We start from the raw sequence: 22,389 nt of genomic DNA on the forward strand, positions 1-22,389 counted from the left end.
CCACCCACCCACCCCCAGCTCTGATCTGGGGAGCGTGTGTAGTGATGGAGTCAGCAGAGGCTCCTGAACAACCAGTGCTCAGAGACAATCCCCAAGGGCTGCTTCCGCCCCCGAGGGTCACCTCCTCCTCCCAGGGCTTCTGAGCAGAGCCCTCCAAGGCCTGCACGTGTCAGGGGCAATCCCGCTTCTGCGTGGTGATGATTGCGCTAGCGAGGGTGGCAGGGAGTAGGAGGCGAGCCCCCTCCGCTCCCCAGGGGGTAATCCATGGCCCGGGAGAAGGAGAATTGCCCGTTGCCACACGTCTCCAGCTACCAGCTGGGAACGAGCGGAGGGAGCTATCGCAACAGTTCAGGGTGGAGGGGACTGAGCGGTGGGCCAGGTCCAGTCCCGGCACAAACCAGGGTCTTGGGAGCCCTGTCGGCTGAGGAGCGGCTCTGAGTGAATAGTCAAGACAATAATGATGCTGCTTTTGTGATGGTTATTTGAGAATCAAATAGGGTCAAGAATGCAAAGGCACTCTGAGGACCAGCTCACAGATTCTTTTGTTGTGTCAAGCCTGACTTGGAACCTGGCGAACCTCGCTCTGAACCCTGCGGGGAATTCCCAGGAACCATTTCTCTCTTCTTGCTCTTTTGTAAGTACATTTATTCATTCAGTGAACATTCCCTCAGTGTCTACTCATGTAAGATGCTGAGGTTACGGCAATGAGTAAGACACCGCTCAGATCCTCATGAAACTTCTGGAAGTGGTGGATATATAAACAGACAAAGAAGTACATATATTGTTTAAAAAGGACGGGGCAGTGGGGAAGGGAGGGAAAGAGGGTGGAAGGAAGGAGTGTTCTGGGCAGAAGGAACAGCGATGACAAAGGCACAGATCGCATGAAATAGCGTGCAGTTTGCACTGAGTGATCTGGGAGTTGTGTCTTTACCACCAGCAGCAGGAAGCTGCTACCATTTTTTCCTTGGCCAGAACGTTCTCGGGGCAGAGAGACTGGGGTGAGGGTTGTTTTAACAGCCCCTGCTGCTGAGTATTCTAACCATGGTCTTATCACAGGTTGTGGCCTGATCTCTATCAACTTTCTATTCGATACACAAAATATTCCAAGCTGCCCCCTGTTTATTATCCTCTACTAGGAAATGGCAACCCACTCCAGTGTTCTTGCCTGGAGAATCCCAGGGACAAGGGAGCCTGGTGGGCTGCTGTCTATGAGGTCGCACAGAGTCAGACACGACTGAAGCGACTTAGCAGCAGGAGCCCTCCTCCAGCAAAACTTCCTTTGGGGTGATTGGTAATGGTTCGTTTTTTTTCCAAGGTTCTTCATACCCAGGTGTTGGCAGGGAGAGTATCTAGTAATGATTTTCCCATATCCTCAGGGCCTTTCCCATCAGTCTCTAGACGAGCTCCCAGGCTGGTCCCTTCTGGGGTCTCCAGCTTTAGAGAGGAGACCCAGGAGGCAGCCTCTGTTTCTCCCCTGGCAGATGGACCAGGGCTGTGCTGGGGTGACTCATTGGCTTCCATGCTGCTTCATGGCCCCACTTTTTCTTTTCAAAAAATATTTGTTTGACTGGGCCGGGTCTGAGTTATGGCACGTGGGATCTAGTTCCCTGACCAGGGGTCAAACCAGGGCCCTTACATTGGGAACGCAGAGAAGTGACCCCGCTTCTACACAGGAATCACAAAACTACCGTTTAGGCTTGTCTTCATTCACTATTTTAGTTCTTTCCTATACTCTGAACTTCTCTATAAGAGGAAAATTAGGATTCATTTTCAAATGACTTTTTTTATAAAGAGGGAGTAAGAGGTTCTGGATAGTGGGGCTGAAAAATATACTTGGTGGTTTGGGGTTTTTTGCCTTATCACTGGTTATGAAAGCAGCAAAAACAAATGAACAAACCAACCAACCCAAACCCCATCCCCACCAGTGAAAGGCAAACACTGTCAACATCTTGGCATTTTTCCTTATGGTCATTTCCTTTTTAGGTGCAGGCAGGTAAGATTATGCTGTATGCACAGTTTTGTATCCTGCTTTTAATTTCTTTTCAATTCTGTACTATAAGCCTTCTCCCTTTTATCATTCAAAATGCTTCCTGAGCATATATTTCAAACAACTACTTGAATGATTGTAACCGAAATTTTCTACCTGTTCATTCCCTACAGATGTTGAGGCTGTGCACTTTTTTTCCCTCCTGTGATAACTAATGTTGCCTTGAACATCTTTGAGTGTAAATCTTCCCGCCTGGGTCGGGTCAGAACAGCAGCTGGTCACTGGAGCATTTGTGCATTTGTCTTTAAGACAGCGGGTTAAGTTTGTAAGTTTTTAAGAGGCCCCTTGTCTTTTAGGAACTGGGTGCTTCTGACTGCTCCTGTCCTTTGTCAGCTGTGACTTCTGCTCCTGGGTTGTCTAAACTTTTAGAAGTTTGTCTAAAAACTTTGACTGAAAACTTGTTCTCTTTATCTTCCCCAGACAACCACCCCCTCTCTCATAGCCTCACCCACAGCATTCCTAATAGCCATTCCTAATATTTGTAGCCAGGGCAAAAATAGCCCCCTAATTTTCCCTTCTTACTAGACTTTATAGTTTAAAGCTATAGAGGGTAGTTTTCAATTCCATGGTGTTTTAAAAACTCCCCTTCTGTCCTCCCAATTACATAGAGTCACTATCTCCACTCACTTCCTGAGTCATAGTTAAGTCCTGAATCCAAATTCTCAGTCATTCTCCTAACATCTCTCTCTAAGGCTCCATGTACTCAGGTGTACCGTGGGAGATCATCATGGGAGCCACTTAACTGGACTGCTGTCAGAATTGAATGACAAGTGGCTCGTGTGAAGTACTGTGTGTTAGTATTCTTTAAAAGCTTTGACTTGCTAAAGGGTCAAAACAGGAGCATGCAAATCATCTCTGCGATGCAAGATTTTTGGGACAAAATGGTACCATGAAATGTCAAACCTGGAAGGATCACTTAAGATGGAGCTCATATCCCTGCTTTCATTGATGGGGAAGCTGAGGCCCACAGAGGGGAAGGGACTTGTCCAAGGTCTCCTGCGTGGGTATAAGGTATGAGATCACAGCACTACTTCTATGATCAGGCAGCAGGAGGGGGCTGATGGCTTCAGAGCCCAGATAGAGCCCTTCCACCAAGCCTGGGGGACTCCTCCTTTATGTCAAAACCTTGGGTGGGCTCAGAGTGATGCACAACTAATTGTCCAGATCCCATCCATTGTCTCCTGAGTCCCCAAATCAACCCCAGAGCAGCTGGGAAGCTTGTGAAGTATTAGAAACACTGTAGGCATTCTCTCTTGCTCTGCACAGGTGATCGCCTGTGACTCACTCCCCATGCCATATGTGCTTGTGTGACCACACACACACACACACACACACACACACACACACACACACCCCTCTTGGGCCAATTGGAAATTCATATATTCTCCCCTGGCACGGGAGCTGAAGGTGTCTGCCAACCTGTGGGTTTCTTTTCCATGTGGTTCACCATCTGGAGTAGCCACCTGGCCTCCTTGTGGAGGACACGCGTGTGTGTACGTGTGTGTGTGTGTGTGCGTGCATGCGCGCACACACATGCGCACACACTCGCTCGGCGCCCATGTCGCAGGGCAGGGTATTGTGTCCCCTCTCTGTGCTTGAACGGCTGAATGAACAAGAGCAAGAGAACCGTAGCACAGAGGATAGTGCCCCAAAGTCATCCTGGCAGCGTGAATGAATAATTCATATTGTATCTGCTGCTTTCCAAGGCTTCCCAAAATAGCTATTTTAATTGCTTATTTGTTTCACTGCTGACTTTAATTCAGCCGCCTTCAGCTCTGAAGGCGCCTTCTTCCTCTGGTGTTGAACGCTGACTTGCAGGTAGGGCTTCCCTTCAGGGAACAAGGTTTTATTTTCTTCCTTAGAAGGAAACGCTGGGAGGAAAACATAAACCCTTCCAGTTGTACTTTTCAGAGGTGAAAACCATTTTCTCTTCAACTCCTGTGCAGAGCTCCTTTGTAATCAGCCACCATAGGCCTCTGCGGTCTTGGAGAATAAAGAAATAGCAGTCAGGTGGACAGGCGAGGTGAGCTTCTGGGCTGGGTCCACCAGCTACTGTGATGCAGTCAGCAAACACTTGGGCATCTGCAGGTTCTGAGATCCTTAGTCATGGCCCGGCTATGCCGCCGTGTGCTTCCCCAGCCGCAGCATCTACGGAAGGTATTAGGAAGGCCCTGCCTGCGTGCATGAATAACCTGGGCCTGCCCTGCTTCTACAGCCCATAGAGTAGTAGCGGGTGCAGTGCCATGTCCTCTGCGGGGCTCTGGCACAATTCCTTCAGTGTGAAAGGCATGGCTCAGCTTTGAAAGGGCTTCTGCTGGTGGTCCTAGGGGAATGAGAAGGGGGATTGGGAGACTGCGATTGGCGTGTGTACACTGCTATGTATACAGCACAGAAAACTCTAGCTAGTGCTCTGGTGACCTCAATGGGAAGGAAGTTTAAAAAAAGAGGGGTCATATGTATACATATGACTGATTCACTTTGCTATCTAACTAGCACAAGATTGTAAAGCAACTATGTGCATTTTGCTCAGTCAGTCATGTCTGACTTTGTGACCCCGTGGACTGTAGCCCACCAGGCTCCTCTGTCCATGGGATTCTCCATGGAAGAATACTGGAGTGGGTTCCCATGTCCTTCTCTAGGAGATCTTCCCAACCCAGGGATCAAACCCATGTCTCCTGTGGCTCCTGCATTGGCAGGGAGATTCATTACCACTGAGCCATTATACACCAATAAAAATTCACTAAAAAAGTGAAGAATAAAGTTTCTGAAATTATGAGATAGGGGATGTTGTACACTAGTGGGTCCTGAGTAGGGTGCTGGGACCAGAAGCATCGTTATCCCCTGGGAGCAAGTTGGGAATGCAGATTTTCAGTGTGTCCCAGATTCAGAAACTCTGGGTCACAGCTCTCTGTGAAGCTCTGTGTGAGTTAACAAGCCCTCACTCTCCAGGGGTTTGTGTTGCAGCTCAAGGCTGAGAATCACTGCTGTATACAACAAGGGGGTGTCAGAAGGAGTGTTCAGAGAACAAGTACATATGAACCAGGGGATCGAGGAGAGTCAGAAAACCTGGGTGCCAGGAGGAACCATTCCTCTGTGGCTGTGTGACCTTGGACAAGTCCTCAGGTCACAGTGTTAGAAACCCAGTACTGAAAGGTCCCTTAGTGATCAATCACTGTGTCATCACCTCATGATGGGAATGGAGTTAGGAAGGGACTTAGCCACAGTCACTCAGTGGCAGAGCTGAGACTTGAAGCCAGTTAGATTTGCCCCTTGACAAACTGAGTGTCCCAGCATGTACCAGCTTGCCTCCCTATGCCTCAGTTTCCACATCTGTAAAATGGAGCTAATAATAGTATTTAGATTATTTTAAACAAGATAATATGTAGCATCAAAACATCAAATATGGGATTTTCTTGTATTTTTTTTTTCTTACAACAGTGTTGAGGAATTATTAAAGCACACCAACTTGTATGTATTTAAAGAGTGTAATTTGATGACTTTTGACAGGCACACATACATCCATGAGCCTGTTTTCATAATCAATATAACAACTATTCCCATCACCCCCAAAACTTTATTTGTGCCTTTAACCCCTCTCTCCCTCTACCCATCCCCAGGTAACTACTGATCTGCCTTCTGTCCTTATAGGTTGGTTTGCATTTTCCAGAATTTTACATACATGGAATTGTACAGAATAGCCTCTCTCCCCTGCTGGTTTCTTTTGCCCAATATGTTTCTGAGATTCATCTGTGTTATTGTTTGTGCTAATAGTTTGTTCCTTTGTATTACTGAGTAACATTCCAGTGTACACGTGTACTGATCTGTGTATCCATTCCCCTCTTGATGGACATTTGGACTGTTTCCAGCTTGGGGTTATTAACACTAATCAACTTAGCACTGATTTTAAGATGTACCATTATTTTATCTTAGTGAAGAAAGGAAAAATGCTGCCATTTAAATTATGGCCCAATGTTTTAAAATTAACTAGAATGTTTATTTCATACTTCTCAAATCTTTCAGATTTTTTTAAAACTCACATACTGCTTTTTTCATACAAAAATAAAAAGGAATCCCTAAAAAAGGTAAAACTCGAGTGTTCCTAATCCATTTTCTCACTTTGAACCAAATTCTTTGGAGTCATTTTTTAACTCAGAATTATTGATGTCTGTGCTTCTGATATCCTTGTCCTCGATGCCCTTGAGCGTTGGTGATGCAGCCTTGTTAAAGGACCCACAGAGCAGCTCAAAGGCTGTGGTGCTGGGCTCTGTGGCCAGCAAGGCAACTATGCAGAGGGAGCCTCCCTTGCACGCCTGCTTTGGGAATGTTGCTAAACATGTCTGTTCACTGCCTCCTCCACCCTTCCCCACAACCATGTGGTTCCTAGGGGTTAAAAGTGCTCCACTATTGTCTCTGGGATTTCATCCCAAGCCCGTGACACCTTTGATGTCTGTGCACACATGGGCAGTGACAGCTCCATCAGGACCGCAGCCTGGTTGACACTGTTGAAAGATGTCCGCAGTGCTCACACACATCCCAGTCTCAGAGATGCTAAAATGTATTTTTAAATGTGCAGCTTAGAATCACTGAGACAGAGTCTGTGTGTGCGATCCTGAACTGTGTCTGTACTTTGTAAACACTCAGGGAGATTTAGCTTGTATTATCATTAACATGACACTGAAACATCAGTTTCCTGGTAGTCAAATAAGGGTGGCTCTATCTGCCTCACAGAAATGTTGTGAAGATAAAAGGCTTGATTTATTTCACTTAGAACACATGGTCCAGTAAGATGTTTTGTTTCATTGCAACCTCACAATGCCCTTGACTTTGAGGACTGGCGAGATAAAGGGGGCCTTAGAAACATGACATTTCAACTCCTTTGTTTTGCAGATGGGAAGCCCAGAGAGGGTCGGTGCTTTGCCTAAGGGCCTGGTTCATCTAGTGGCCACGTCAGGATTGAAACCCAGATCCCCTTCCAATGCTCTGCCTAAACTATGTAGTCATGGAATGAGCCACAGATCAGGATCCCAGAGAACCCTTCACGGCCATTTCCATTTCTGGAAGGACCAGCTCCTCAGGCTGCATGGCTGGGGTGAGGGTCAGAACTCAAGGAACAGGAAGGGCCACATTCCGGGGAAGGGTGGCGGTGGCCTTTGTCCTTCGAACTGGAAGCTCCTGGAGAGACCAGCACCCGGGAGGACCCCTTGGACACCCAGTTCTTGAAACTAGAAAAGGGCAAAGCTGGGGGTTGAGTGCCCTCAGGGCCCTACATTCATAAAGGAGGAGCTCTTGTGGCTTCCCTGGCAAGGGTGAATATGGTTTGATCCCTAGTCAGGGAGCTAAGATCTTGCAAAAAATTTAAAAACAAATCAAAAAGGAAGAGCTCTGCATGCCTGCCCAGCATCATATGCCAAGGGCTCTGCTGACTTGTTCCCAGGTACTAACTCATTCAACACTACTAGAGCCCTGTGAGCAGATTCTCTTGACTGCTTTATTTTAGACCTGTGGGGAAACAGGCTTAGAGCTGGAGAAGGAACGCCTAAGATTATATGGCTAAGGAGGATGAAACTGGGAATTCCATTTGGTTCTCTTGGCCTTTTCTATAGGGCCAGAACCTCTTTAGCCTAATTCCCAATTTGGAAATGAGAGGAGCTGAAGAAGCTGGATGAGGAGGGAGCATGTATGCTCAGTGCTTTGTTCAAGAGAATTGCCCTTCAGTGAGGAAGCAAGCAAGATGAAGGGCCCATGTCCCAGCCTTGTCTATCCATGAATGGGAACTCCATAGTTTAACATGGGCTCTGGCCCAGCGATCATTCTCCTTTGAGTATAATAGCGCAGTACTACCAATAGCTGTTTCTTGAGGGCTGTTCAGGTGATCACTGCATCTCAAATGGAGCTAAACTCAGCACCAGGCTGACTCGATTTCTTGGTGTCACGAGTGATGTAGGCCTGAGGTTGGTCCCCAGGTTTTAGTCTCAGCCTTGCCACTGGGTCCTTGGGCGGCTCTGGCCAAGTCTTTCTCTCTGTGCTTCAGTTTTCTCACCAATGAAACAAGGATTTGACTTGTCAGATCCCAGATATCACATTCAGTTTTAGCATTCTTTAATACTCCTGCATCAGGCACCTCATTTGAACAGCAGTGAAAATAACAATGTGTTGCTGACATTTGTTGAGCACACACTGTGTACCAAAGTGCTGTTTCATCCATTAGCTCATCTAATCCTCAGAGAACACTGTAAGGTGGGTCTGAATGGCGTTGGTATGAAGTCCAAGTGAGTCAATATATGTACAGGGCTTAGAACAATTCCTGGCACAGAATGCGTGCTCCATCAGTATGTTATTATTTCTCTTGTTCTGCTAGTGTGAAAACTGAGCCCAAGAGAGTTTAAGTATCTTGCCCAAGGTCACTGGCAGTCAAAGCCCAGAGAGTCTGGCTCTAAAGTACTCCTAATGACTTCTCTGTGCTGTTTTTTGTTGGGTTTGCTGGGCGGAACGGTGGTAGAGAATCCTCCTGCAATGCAGGAGACACAGGAGGTTCGAGTTTGATGCCTGGGTTGGAAAGATCCCCAGGAGAAGAAAATGGCAACCCACTCCAGTATTCTTGCCTGGAAAATCCCATAGACAGGGGAGCCTGCTGGTCTAGTCCATGGGGTTGCAAAGAGTCAGACACAACTTAGCAACTGAGCACGCACATAGGCTGCCTCTTGATAAGACAAGATGCAGGAGAAACACGTTAGAGAGCAGAGGGGGCTGTGTGAAACTAGTGAGGGGCTGACTTCAAAAGGCAGGCTAATTCCATTCTTAAAAGTGCAACATTATAGTAGACAAGCAAACATATCTATAGGCCAGACTTGGCCCTGCTAACCCGTAATTTGCTTCTCAGAATCTTAATCTTAAATTCCAGCAAGTGAGATTTGGAGGAATAGCACAGTCACCACCGTGTCAGTGAGCTGGAGGGTGTCTGGGCATGAGTAGGCAGAGAGACAGGGGATGGAGGCGAAGGAAGGAAACAGACCCAAGGCTGGGGCGCGTGATCCCAAGAACTCAGTGGGGGGTAGGGCAGAGTGAAGGCTAGATTTATCAGGGGGAGGTGAGCCACTGGTTTGTTGAAGCCTGGGTTGAAGACTAGAGCGGGTAGGGGGAACAGTCTGGAACCTCCCCTCCCCATAGAATTCCAGGAATGGGAGGGAGTGTCCAGAGCGAGAAAGCGTCTGGATAAACCAACCCAACCAAAGGAGGGAAGGAAGGAAGTCTGGGGGTGGGATAACCAGAATGTCAAGACAGGTGTCTGGGGAGTAGAGGGAGGGAGGGGTTTAAGAGAAAGAGAACTTGGAAATTGCTGGTGTAAATGCTTTCTTTGGACTGCACAATTTGAGAGCCAAAGCCAATCCAGCTGTCACCTCAACTTTCTCTGGTTTAATTTCCAAAAAACCAGGGAGTTTAATCAACCCCAGCTCCTCTAGGGAGGGAGGTGGTGGAATACAGTTCAGGATTTAATGGCTATTAGCATGGACAGGTTTTTGCCTCATCGTGGAAAGGAATATAAAACCTCTCAGGGAACTCTACTCTAGTGCTCTGTGGTGACCTAAATGGGAAGGAAATTGAAAAATGAGGGGATATGTGTACACATATAGCTGATTCACTTGGCTGCACAGTAGAAATGAACACGGCATTATAAAGCAAATACACTCCCCAAAAAATTAATTTTAGAAAAGGAGGTAAAACCTAACTGGTAAGAAAGTGAATGTGGGTGGAGCCCTGTGTGCCGGGGGCTCAGCATAGCTCATTTTAACCAGGTAGTCACTCTTTGAGTATCCCCACTCTACAGATGAAGAAGCAGGTTCAGGCAAGTTAGGGGTTCATGCCCAACGGGACAGAGTGAGTAAGTGAGGCCACCTGCCTTGCAACCCAGGTGGCTAACTCTAGAGCTTGTGAGTTTTAACCACCACTCATATCTCTTGAGATGAAAAATGGGGACAGCGATGATGAGAACGGTGATAGCAAACATATCCAACAAACTGAAGATGAAAGATTACACAATTCTCACAGCGGGGAGGACGGAAGTCTCTCCGCTCTTCATGTTAACAGCCCACATTTACTGAGGGCTTATTACACGCCAGGCCCTGTACTAAGCACTTTGCATGGGTTATCTCATTTGATTCCCACAACACCCTTATGAGATTGGACCTTCTAAGTTTCACAGAGAAGGAAACTCCTAACACGGTTAGGTGACATGCCTGTGGCTGTGGAAAAGGCAGGGTGTGGGTTTCACCCCAGCATCAGTTCCTCAGCCTTTGTGGGTAGCAGCTACCCTGCCTCTTTATTAGCCCCGGAGCTGGCCACCATCCTCCGTGGACTGCTTCCTTCTTCCGGCCTCCCCTGACTACGCCCCGTCCTCTCAGTCTCTCCCTTCTCCCACCCCTTTCCTCTTTCACATGTGTACAGCGGACCTGGCATCTTTTTGTTTTAAAATTAATTCATTTTTATTTTTGGCTGAGCTGGGTCTTGGTTACTGCAAGGGCTTTCTCTGGTTGTGGCGAGTGGGGGCTACTCTCCCGTTGCTTCTCATTACAGTGGCTTCTTCCATTGTGGACCAGGGATGTAGGGCACGCTGCTGCTGCTGCTAAGTCACTTCAGTCGTGTCCGACTCTGTGTGACCCCATAGACGGCAGTCCACCAGGCTCCCCCATCCCTGGGATTCTCCAGGCAAGAACACTGGAGTGGGTTGCCATTTCCTTCTCCAATGCATGAAAGTGAAAAGTGAAAGGGAAGTCACTCAGTCGTGTCCGACTCTTCACAACCCCATGGACCGCAGCCTACCAGGCTCCTCTGTCCATGGGATTTTCCAGGCAAGAGTACTGGAGTGGGGTGCCATCGCCTTCTCCGTAGGGCACGCAGGCTTCAATAGTTGCGGCACGTGGGTTCAGTAGTTGCGGCTCCCTGGTTCTAGAGCACAGGCTCAGTAGTTGTGGCCCATGAGCTTAGCTGCTCCGTGGCAGGCGGGATCTTCCTGGATCAGAGACTGAACCCTTGTTTCCTGCCTTGGCAGGCAGACTCTTTACCACTGAGCGGCCAGGGATGCCTATGACCTAGCATCTTATTAACTATCTCTGCATCCTCTCATTGCCCATGGTTCGCAGCCTAAGGTAGCATAACCACCATACATACTGTCACAGGGTAAGGGTAAGCCTCAGCTGCTTGGCCAGGCCCTCTGCTCTCGAAGGCAGAAACAAGGCTTATTCAAATGTCTGAGCTCTGGTCGTGCCTAGCATGGGGCCAGGCTATTGTGTCCAGGGAATAAATTCTTGTTGCTTGGAGGACTGATGGAAAGCAGAGAGAAAGGAGATGAGGAGAGGGTGACTCAGAGAGCCTCTCTGGGTCACCCTCAGCAGCTCAGCACTAGGATGGCTCTCAAAGTCTTAACAGGGACCCCAAAGTCCTAAAAACCCAGCATCTGCCCCTGTCTATCTCTACTCCATCACTCATGACGTATGTGGCTCACATGTGGCTTTCTTTTCTGTTCTTCACATCAATATCATCCCACCCCAAAGCCTTTGTACTGGCTGTTCCTGATGCTTCCCACCATCTGGTCTCCCCTCCAAGATCACCTCCTCCAAGAAGCCTCCCTTGATTCTCCCAACCTACCCCACCCTTCCACTTAATCCCACTACCCTGTTGTATTTTTCTGAACAGCACAAATCTCTGAAATGATCCTGTGGATTCACTTTCTGGTTGGGATGTCTCCCTGCCAGGGTTGTAAGGGCAGGGTCCTTTTGTCTACTTCTGTAGCTGGAAGTTTGCTCAGATTCTGCTATGGTTCGTGTGCTCAGCCCTCCTAACCAACTATGAGACAGTGATTACTTTCATCCCCAGATTTGTTTAAGGAATGAATGAAGGTGTTTGAACCAAATGGAATTCAAAGAAGAAAGGAGAGCTTCAAAGATTGCACTTTCGTCCAGCCAACCCAGCCTTGCAGGTGTGGAAGTCAAGGGTCTGCGTGGCCTGGGGCTCTGCCACAGTCCGGAGATGGCTGCATCTCCTCAGGAGCTGTGCAGTCCTGAGCTATGGGAACCATGCGTGTGAAACACCCCAGGGCGGGAAGAGCCGGCCTGGCCATTGTGCCTGGGGTTGAGAGGAGAGGTTCAGCTGAAAGTTTGGACAGTTCTTGGCATGTGGTCCTCAGGGCCCTTTAGAAAGCGATCCCTCCCAGCTGGCCCTGGTGAGAGCCCGGTCGGGGGCCAGCCTCATGCTGGCTGGCCATAAAGAGGTTACTGTGGGAAGCATTCAGATTGCTCGGGAAGCACTAGGAACATGAAAGATATGCTACGCGTTCTTCAGGCCCAAGAGAATCACCACCCAGTGTTAGACTTGGCAGAAGGCTTTCCGCTCCTCTGAGCTGCCTCCTTAGAAAAGACGCACTGTCTGAATACCGAATGCCAGCCAGTCGTGGGGACATGGAGCTGGACAGAGGACAGGGGCCCGCGTTCCAGGACAGGTAATCCCACACAGCCCTACCTGTCTCCAAGGCAACACATCCGGGCCCCTTCTTCCAGGAGAGCCTGTTGTGAAACATTCAGGAATGTTTGTGTTCCTCCAGAGATTGGTAATTAAGAAGAGGCAGAACTGGTTCTCTCTTGGCGCCCTCCCTCACTCCCCCTCACCCCTTCAGCATTTGGGTCATTTGATTTCACAATCTGGGTTTTCAGCAACCGAGGACTTGGTGCCTGGAGGCAGGGACCGCACCAGACAGGATTGGTGTGAATCATGTCATCAGAGGACGGGGGCTGTGAGTTGCAGACAAGCCCCCAAGTCCGGGCTGCATCTGAAAGCAGACAACTCTTCCCAGCTCACATTCTTGGCACTTGCCCAAGGGGAAACACTGCAGGCCAGAGGAGCACCCACAGTTTCCCAGAGGGGACTGGTTTAAATGGACAGTTCCTGTCTCTGGGATGAGGAGTGGGTGCACATGTATATATACGTGTGTGTGTGTATTTAAATCCTTGTACAGCTAAAAATGCTTCTCTTCATCCTGATTCTCTGAATGACATGTCCCTGCACACTGAATAATTCATCCCCCTCTTGGCATTTGTTCCAGAGAAGCTTGCCGTCCAGATTTCTTGTAAGTTGTGTAGTCTTCCAATAGAAGCTTTTCTCTTTCCCATGGAAGAGCTGTAGGAGTCAGGATGTCAGGCCTCTGGTTTTTTTCTCCATGATCACTTTTAAGGGAAGCCCGAATATCAAACCCAAAGCCTTCCTGTCTCCCCTTGCCCCCTCTGGATAACATTGGGTCCTCTTGATTCCTCTTCTTTATACCTGTTGAGCACAATGTCCACGTTTACCATAGGCGGGAATCAGCGTTTCAGCTTTGGTAGGAGATCCAGTGTCAGGTACATGACTGATGCTTGTAGCTAACATTTGTTTCAGGTCTGACTTCTTGATGTCCAAGGCTGGTAATTAAGCCCTGGCCCTGGGGTGGGCAGGGCTTTCCGGGTAGTGGCGGATTTAGAAACTTTAGAAACTTTATCCAGGTTGGCATAAGGGCTCCCAAATGAAGGGCCTTCTGGCCTAAATAAATCACCTGTGTCTTCCCCGTCTCTTCACTTTTTATTCTTAAGACAGTGGCTTGAAATTTTCCATGGGGCTCAGCTGAAGATGTCAACTTTCAAGGGAACTGTTTGATTCACAGCAAGGGCTCTGAAGGCAGAGTGCCTTGCTTGAATATCATTGGTGTAGACATTGAGACTTATTTCATCTTTCTCTTCGTCTCTGTTTCCCCTTCTGGGAAGTGGAGAAGAATGTTCTTTCAGCATTCATTCGCACCAGGATCTAAATGTTTTTACAATCATGATTTTATTTAACCTGACAACTTGGAGAGTTGTTATCCCCACATTTTAGATAAAAATACTGAGGCTCAGAGAGGGACAGTTAAGTTACCATACTTAAACAGCTAATAAGTGATGCCTACTGAATCCTAATTGGACAGGGCTTAGTCTATTTTATATCATATAGACCTCTGCCTCATCCTTGTCTCCCATAATACAGTGGTATGATTAACAGAGCTTTGGTGCTGTCCACTCCTTCAGTCGGTGGCTGTGTTCTCAGTCTACCAGACCCCGGATGTATAGTGGCATGTGAACACACTAGGTCCATCCACCAGGGGCTCTTTCACTGTTTCTTTTTTCCCCACGCATTTTGCTTTTCTTTCTTTTTTAAAAATTTATTTGGCTGTGCTGGGTCTTAGTTGCAGCAGACAGGATCTAGTTCCCTGACCAGGACTGCACCTGGGTCCCCGGCATTGGGAGCGCAGAGTCTTAGCCACTGGGCCACCAGGGAAGTCTCAGCACATATTTTGCTTTCAGCTTAATTTGGGGTGGGTTTAAGAGAGGAGGAGATTGCATGGGCTAGGAGAGTCATCTCCTATGGCTTGGAGGGAAGCTCTTGACCAGGAATCCTAGACCCCATCCCACTCATCTTTCCTCCTGTTGCATTGTATCTCAGTTTGCCAGTCTGTCGAAAGAGTGTTGAAGCACAACAGTCTTCCAGAAGTGGGAGGGGGCGGGAGCAGACAGGAGAGGGAGAATATTGTTGTTCAGTTGCTAAGTTGTGTCCGACTCTTTGCAACCCCGTGGACTGCAGCACGCCAGGGAGAATATTATGTGTGTGTATTTTTGGCAGATGCAGTGATGGGGAGAAACTAACCGGGCCATCCGAAGGGGCCACTCAGGCTGACTTCAGTGTTTCCAGATTCCCTGCATGCTGGCTAAAGTGCTGGACCAAAGGCTTGTGATGTTTTTGAGCCTTGACAAACCTTCGTCCGTTTAGTTGGGTGGTCTGTCTATCTGACATAGTCGCCGAGACTGAGTTTACCACCACCTCACTCCCCATTTGGGAAGTCCCAATGTGGGGACTTCGAGGGTGGTTATGGCTAAAAAATCAGTTTGGCCTGGATTGTACAGAGAAGGACAGCAGTGGGTACAGGCATTTGGGAACCAGCCCAGGAAGCCAAAAAAAAAAAAAAATGCTGCGTTTGGCCAAACTCACAGGGAAGGAACATCTGTTCTTCTAGATGCTGCAGCGAGCTAGCTTTTCAGAGGGGAAATAGGTAAGACAAACATGGACAGAGCCTGAAGGACGGCTGGGGCTGGAGTGGGCCAAGTGCCCTGCGAGTGGAGAAGCCAGAGAGAGATTTGAGTCTGAGTCCAGAAGCCAGGCTCGACCTTCGAGCCCTTCCCTGTGACCCCTCACTCAGAGACGTAGCAGTGAGGCCCAGAGAAGGCAGGCGACTCGCTCAGCATCCCTTCCCAGTTGGTGGCAAAGTTGGGACCAGAGCAGATTCCCTGCCTCCCTCCCAGGTGACCTTATCCTGTTGCTCCGATATGCGTTCATCTTCCTGGGGATGACGGGGCCGGGGCGCAGAGCTTCTGCATCTGGTGGGCCAGCCCAGAGGGGCAGGGAGGCTATAGGCAGCCATGAATGCAGCTCTCTGGGGACCATAGGCTGACGGAGTCTCTTTCTCCTCTCCCTTGCCAGGTACACCAAACCGCTCACCTTCGCTGACTGCATTAGTGACGAGCTGCCGCTGGGATGGGAAGAGGCGTACGACCCACAGGTCGGGGATTACTTCATAGACCACAACACCAGTAAGTCCCCCTCCACCCATCCCTCCACCTCCTGGCCAGCCCCCACGTCTGGAAGAACTACCAGCAGGGGCTTGTGAAGCCAGATTGTGTTTCGTTTCACACAGAGTTGGATAGAGATGTCAGTGTAGATATAGATAGATAATGTATGCTCATATATAAATAACAGTTTAGAAGAGTTTTAAATAGAATCTAGAACTCTGTGTCTCACAACCCATCTCCCCAATTTTACAGAAGTAACCACTGCTAGCCATTTCTTGTGTATCTCTCCAGAAACTTCCCAGTCATGTGTGCATACATATATATATATATATATTTTTTTTTTTTTTAACATATATTGATTTCCACAGGGCTTTCCTGGTGGCTCAGATGGTAAATAATCTGCCTGTAATGCAGGAAACCTGGGTTTGGTCTCTGGGTTGGGAAGATCCCCTGGAGAAGGGGATGACTACCCACTCTAGTGTTCTTGCCTGGAGAATTCCATAGACAGAGGAGCCTGGCAGGCTACAGTCCATGGGGTCATAAAGAATCAAACATGACTGAGCAACTGACACTTTCACTTTCATTGATTTCTATGCACCATACGTAAAATAGATGGCCAGTGGGAATTTGCCATATGACTCAGGAAGCTCAAAACGGTGCTCTGTGACAACCTAGAGGGCAGGGATGGTGGGAGGGAGGTTCATGCATACACATTTTTTTCACAGAAGGTAGATGTGTCTGTGTCGTCCCCAGATTATTTTTTAGCAGCCACTGCCCCTAAAGCAAGTCCCCAGCAGCATACAGCGTGCGTCTATAATGGATGGTCTGAGTGATGTATGTATGTATCTCCAGCCCATCACACCAGTCAGCCCACTTTCATTTTGTATCTGTGGTCCAGATATCCCGATCCAGAATGAAGATTCCTAGTGTCTTGGTCTCTGGGACTTTGATGCAAGTATAGGTTGAGAAGGGGAGAAGCATATTGTCTGACAGGTGGAAGAACCCAGGTTGAGGTCTTTCAGGCAGGAAGAGTTGATACGTTCTTGGGCCTCATCCACTGTGCACCTTCTTGGCCAGGACTATTCTTGTCCTTGGGAATTTGCTGCCCTATTTGTTCATGTATAATAGAGGAAAGAGGATTTTTCTGTCTTGATCTCAGCCTTCTGAACTGTGGGATTCCTCTTGTCCTTTCAGGCAAGAGGAGAATGGAATGCAGTGGCACATGTCCGAAGGTTGAGATTAGGGTGCTGAATCCTAGTAGCCCTTGTTTCCTGAGCATGCACTCTGTGCCATGTCCTGGACAAGGCACTTGATTAGGCATCATCTCATGCAATCCTCGCAACACCCCCATGGGATGCTAGGATGATTGTGTGTGCGTGCGCAGTCATGTCCAACTCTTTGTGACCCCATGGACTATAGCCTGCCAGAAGGGAAAGAGCTGGTTCTTCCACTGGTGCGTCTGTGTGTGCGTGCAAAGACTCTTCAGTTGTACCCAACTCTTTGAGACCCTGCCAGGCTCCTCTGTCCATGGGATTTTCCAGGCAAGAGTACTGGAGTGGGATGCCATTTCCTACTCTAGGGGCTCTTCCCTACCCAGGGATTGAACCTGAGTCTCCTGCATTGGAGGCAGATTCTTTACCATTGGCGCCACCTGGGAAGCACTAGGATGATTAAGTCTGTCTTATGAATGGAACTTAGAGATAGAAATTGACTGCGCAACTCTCAGAGTCAAAGCATGGCAGGGCTGGGATTTGAATTCGTCCTGGGAGTGGAATTGGGCTTCTCCATCCACTTCCTCTTCTGGGTTTCTGTGGCACCTGGTCAAATCTCTGCTGTGCCCCTCACCATTCTGTAGTATAACCATGTACCTGTCAGGGCAGGTTCCCCAGACTTTTTGCCTGGCAAGGCACATAGTAGGTGTGTACTTGACCTTTGCTACGTAGAAAAGGTTATATGTGCATGAATGCATGGCTAAATAAATGGATGAGTGAGCAGACTTGGCACCAAAGCAGAGGAGCGTTTCTGAGAGACAGCTAATGGCACTGATTGCATTGTTGGAGGTAGCAAAGGTTTTTATTAGCACTCATGATTGCATATTGGGTAACGAGAAGTAAATGTGCCTAATTGAGTGTGTATGGGGAAGGAGGCTAATGCTTGGAGGACTGCATGGTATACTGGGTTAAACACTGATGTACAGGAACCCTCACTAGTCCTTTCCTGTCTCTAACTGCTGAGTGAATCCCCCTCATTGAAATCTGATGGCAGGAGTGGGATTTTCTGGTGCTTCTGGGAGTCGTTGAAGAGATGGAAAGCGTGTCATGCAATGGTAGAGTGTATTCTTGAGGGGATGGCAGCAGAAATGGGGGTGTGTATAGGAAGGTAAGTAAATGAAAACCACAAAAGGAAGAATTCTCTCTGGTAGTTTTGCCAGCAGTCAGGCTGCAGGGTTTCCTTTGGCTGGAAGGTGCTCTCATTGGATGGAGGGTACCACTTCTAGAGGACGGAGCCAGTGATACAAATGGTGGTATGCACAAGGCCCACTCATTCAGAGCTGTGGACTCGGACCAATCCTCTGTGAGTGACTGCAGTTACGGTTTTGTTTAGTTTAATGATTTTATTTATTTATTTTGGGCTGTGCTGGGTCTTCATTGCTGCAGGGGCTCCTCTCTAGTTGTGGTGAACAGGCTTCTCATTGAGGTGGCTTCTCTTGTTGTGGAGCACAGACTCTAGCATACAGGCTTCAGTAGCTGCACGCAGCTCCTGGGCTCCAGAGCACAGGCTCGATAGCTATGGCACATGGGCTTAGTTGCCCCGTGGCATGTGGGATCTTCCTGGACCAGGAATCAAGCCTGTGTCCCCTGCACTGGCAGGCAGGTTCTTTACCACTGAACCACCAGGGAAAGCCCCTGAAGTTACTGTTATAGAGTTATAGACACGATAGAATTGAACAACAAATTAAATCCACCATCAAGCATTCATTCATTCAGCAAATATTTATCGACCTCCTACAACGTTCTAGGCACTGTACTGGGAGCATGGGGTACATGAGAGTGCAAGATGGCAATGATCCGATCCTTGCCTTCATAGAGCTTTCATTTTGGCAGAAGCAGCAGAAGATAAACAGAATAAGTAAGCCAATTGTGTAGTGTATTTTTAAATTCTCAGGGTTATGAGAAAAGGGAGAAGCAGAGCGTGGGGCTGAGGTGTGGTGTGTGTGTTTGTGGGTGGCACGGGAGGGACAGTGTTGAGAAAATGCTCTCTGAGCTAAGACTTGAAGGAGGTGGGGGGAGTGTTTCAAGTAGAGAGAGTTCATCAAGCGAAAATGCCAATGTGTGATCACATTTTGCTTCTCAAGGCATGACAGGGAGGCAGGTGTGCATTTAGCAGAATTTGTGAGGAAGTGGGGAGGAGGGCATCAGGCCAGGTGGTACCAGGGCCTGGATGGGGCAGTGATCCACCTGAAGGGCTCAAGCTTTTATTCCACGTGATGGGAGCCATTGAAGATCCCCTAGAGGAGGAAATGGCAACCCATTCCAGTATCTTTGCCTGGAGAATCCCATGGACAGAGGAGCCTAGTGGGCTACAGTCCATAGGGTCACCAAGAGTCAGACATGACTGAAGTGACTTAGCATGGAGAATTTTAAACAGACGCATGGTGTGATCTGTTTTATGTCTTGAAAAGGGTCATTCTGGCTGCTTTGCTGAGAGTAGACAATGGAACAAGGACAGACATAGGGAAACTTGTGAAAGAATGTCGCAGTAGTCCAGGTGACAAAGGACAGTGGCCCGGACCAAGGCTATAGTGGTGGAGGTGGTGAGAAGTGGCCTGAGGCTGGAGGAAGCCAACAAGGCTTCCCGATAGATTACATGTGGGGTGTGGAAGAAAAGGAATGAAGGAGCCTCTCTGAGCAGGTGACAGGATGGAGTTGCCATCCATTGGATGGAGAAAGCTGCAAGAGGAGTGATGTGTTTAGGAAGGAAGAACAAGGGTTTGCTGCAATGGGTCGCATCTTCCATGCCTGTTATCCATCTGAGAGGAGATGTTGGTCAGTTTAATGTAAGAATCAGGTGTTTGGAAAAGAGAACTGGGCTGAAGGTTGGCATTTGGGAGCTGTTGGCATAAAGAGAGTACTCATTTATTTATTAAATATTTATTTGTTAATTTGTGGGCATTTATTTCTCAAATTTACAATGATTGTAGCTTCATGTTCTTGCATTGATTGTATTTATCATGATTAGATGGTTTTAATCAGTGATCAAATTGTGTTTTCTGTTTTCTCTTCACCCTATGTCATGAATATTTGAGAGATGCTACACAGTCTTCATATTTGCCATTTTTAATGTATCAAACAGATGCATCAATACATTATGACACATAAAATGAGTGTAGCATAATACCCCTTTCAACTGACCTTTTGGGTTCTTTCCATTTGTTTGTTATAAAAAATAACACTGGAGGGAGAGTCTTTAAGCATATTGCTTTATTCTTCTGTGATCCTTTCCTGGAGTCACACTCCAAATGTAGGATTGCCAAGTGAAAAGTTGTGGACACTTGTGAGACTTCTGGTAGCTCTTCCTAGTTTGATAATATTTCTAAAAGATCGAGTCAATCTGTATTACTACAAGCAATGAGAGTACTGTTTTCTTCATGCCTTGATCAGTATATGACTAATTTCACTTCTTTACTTTTGATACATTCATCACAGGTTTAAACTGTTACTTCATTGTGTTTCATTTGCATTCCTTTGCAGAGCAACAAGGTTGGAATTTCTCCAGATGTTCAGCTGTTTTTAAGACAATTGTAATTCAAGCCCTTGGAGAATTCAGTAGTGTTAGTCACATGGGTGCTTGTGTGGTGCATGTAGAAAGCAGGCATGTGGTGGGGTGAGGAGTATGTGAAGCCCGTGAACTGTGAGCTGTATGGAGAGGGGGCGGTGTATTTGTAGGTAGAGGTTTGGGGCCTGGGGGAGGAAGGAGGACTGGGTCTCAATGATGGTTGTATTCAATCAGTTAAACGTTTGTTGGAAGTAGCTACCTTTTAGGGAGAGAGCGAATGAAGGGGAAGGGGATGAAGGGATGATTTTGTATGGAGCTGATTTTGTGACATGCTGAATGATTCAGCTATGTCCATGTTTAATAAAAACAAGAACTGAAAAATAGTTGACCAAGGACTTCCCTGGTGGTCCAGTGGTTGGGAATCTGCCCTGCAGAGCAGGGGACACGAGTTCGATCTCTGGTGGGGGAACTAGGATCCCACATGCCGTGGAGCAGCTAAGCCCATGTGCCACACTGAGCCCTCAAGCCAGAGTTAGAGAGTCTGTGCCCACAGCGAAAGATCCCACATGATGTAGCCAAGAGCTGACACAGCTAGATAAATAAACAAGGAAATAAATAGTCGACCAAGGGGGTCTCTAAGAACCTGCCCTGGTGTAAAGTTATCTATTCTGGTGAGATGGAAGTTAAGGAAGGAGAGTGAGCATAGCAGGGGCTGGGCGTGGGAGGATGTCCTCCGAGTGTGATTAGTTCAGGACAAACAGGCCATTTTCACACCTTGTTTTCTTTCCCAGAAAAAGGGAGGAGGAGAGCTTGAAGAATAGCTATTCACAGATAATTCAAACACTGGCCTCAGTGAATAGTGTTGGCTTTACTCTCACCGTTGTCTGTTTACTTTACCTGGGTGCAAGTGCTCTACAGCTTCCAGGGAAGCAGTGAGGCGGGGCACCTTACTCTCTTTAAAAATCAGAAAAGTAGATTCAGAGAGGCTAAGCAACCTGCCCATTGTAACGCAGTGACCACTGGCAGGCGTGAGAACGTGGCCCTGCTACCTCTGTGATCATTCTCCCTGTCTCTTCTTTCTTTCACTGGAAATGCTCACTGGGGCCTATTCAGGAGGACTGAGAGTGAAAGGACCTGTGAGAGGAGGCTCTAACTCAGTTCCCCAGGAGCCAGACACAGGACATAAGTGAATGACGCAGATAGATTGTGGACCCATGGTGGCCAAATCTTCTGAATGTTCAAGAAAAACCAGAGATCAAGATTGTAATGTATAAATCTCCTTGTTAATCTAGAAAAACGGTATGATGAACCTATTTGCAGGACAGAAAGAGGCAAAGGTGCAGATTTGTGGACCCAGTAGGGGAAGGAGAGCTCGGGATGAATTGAGAGAGTGGCATTGATGTGTGTACATTACCGTGTGTAGAATAGACCGCTAGTGTGAAGCGGCTGAATAGCGCAGGGAGCTCAGCTCAGTGCTCTGTGATGACCTGGAGTGTGGGGGTGGGGGCTGACAGGAGGCTCAAGAGGGAGGGGTTATATGTATACATGTACCTGATCCGAAAAGAGTTGGACACAACTGAGCCACTAACGCTGAAAACCTGATTCACTTCGTTGTACAGCAGAGGCTAACACAATATTATAAAACAATTATGTTCCAATTTTAAAAAATTAAACATGAATTTTTAAAAATCTCCTTATTTTTATATGCCAGTAATCAATTCAAAATTACTAAAGTTCTTTGGGCTAAGCAAAACTTACCTGCAAGCTGAATTTACCATATGGCTGTGATTATATAATTTCTGGTGTGTCAGTCGTCCCATACCCCACCTTCCAGCTGGGAAATGACTGAGGAGTTGGCAGTCGATGGGCATTGATTCTTTGACATTAACATTGCTTTGACCTTTTCCATATCTGCTTAGCTGCCAGCTACCCTTTTAAAAACATTTTTTT

At 47.7% G+C, this 22,389-nt stretch overlaps 1 protein-coding gene across 2 annotated transcripts in view; it reads left to right on the forward strand.

The window, feature by feature from the left end:
• The window catches only part of WWC1 (WW and C2 domain containing 1), a 154,030-nt gene that overhangs the window by 59,176 nt on the left and 72,465 nt on the right, over positions 1-22,389 (forward strand). For both annotated transcript variants that reach the window (XM_068979817.1, XM_068979818.1), the window contains exon 2: positions 15,575-15,684. In XM_068979817.1, the coding sequence (XP_068835918.1) occupies positions 15,575-15,684 (110 nt within the window). The remainder of the gene's footprint in view (positions 1-15,574; positions 15,685-22,389) is intronic.

Source organism: Capricornis sumatraensis, chromosome 9 (genome assembly GCF_032405125.1).
Source record: "Capricornis sumatraensis isolate serow.1 chromosome 9, serow.2, whole genome shotgun sequence".
Lineage (NCBI taxonomy): Eukaryota > Metazoa > Chordata > Mammalia > Artiodactyla > Bovidae > Capricornis > Capricornis sumatraensis.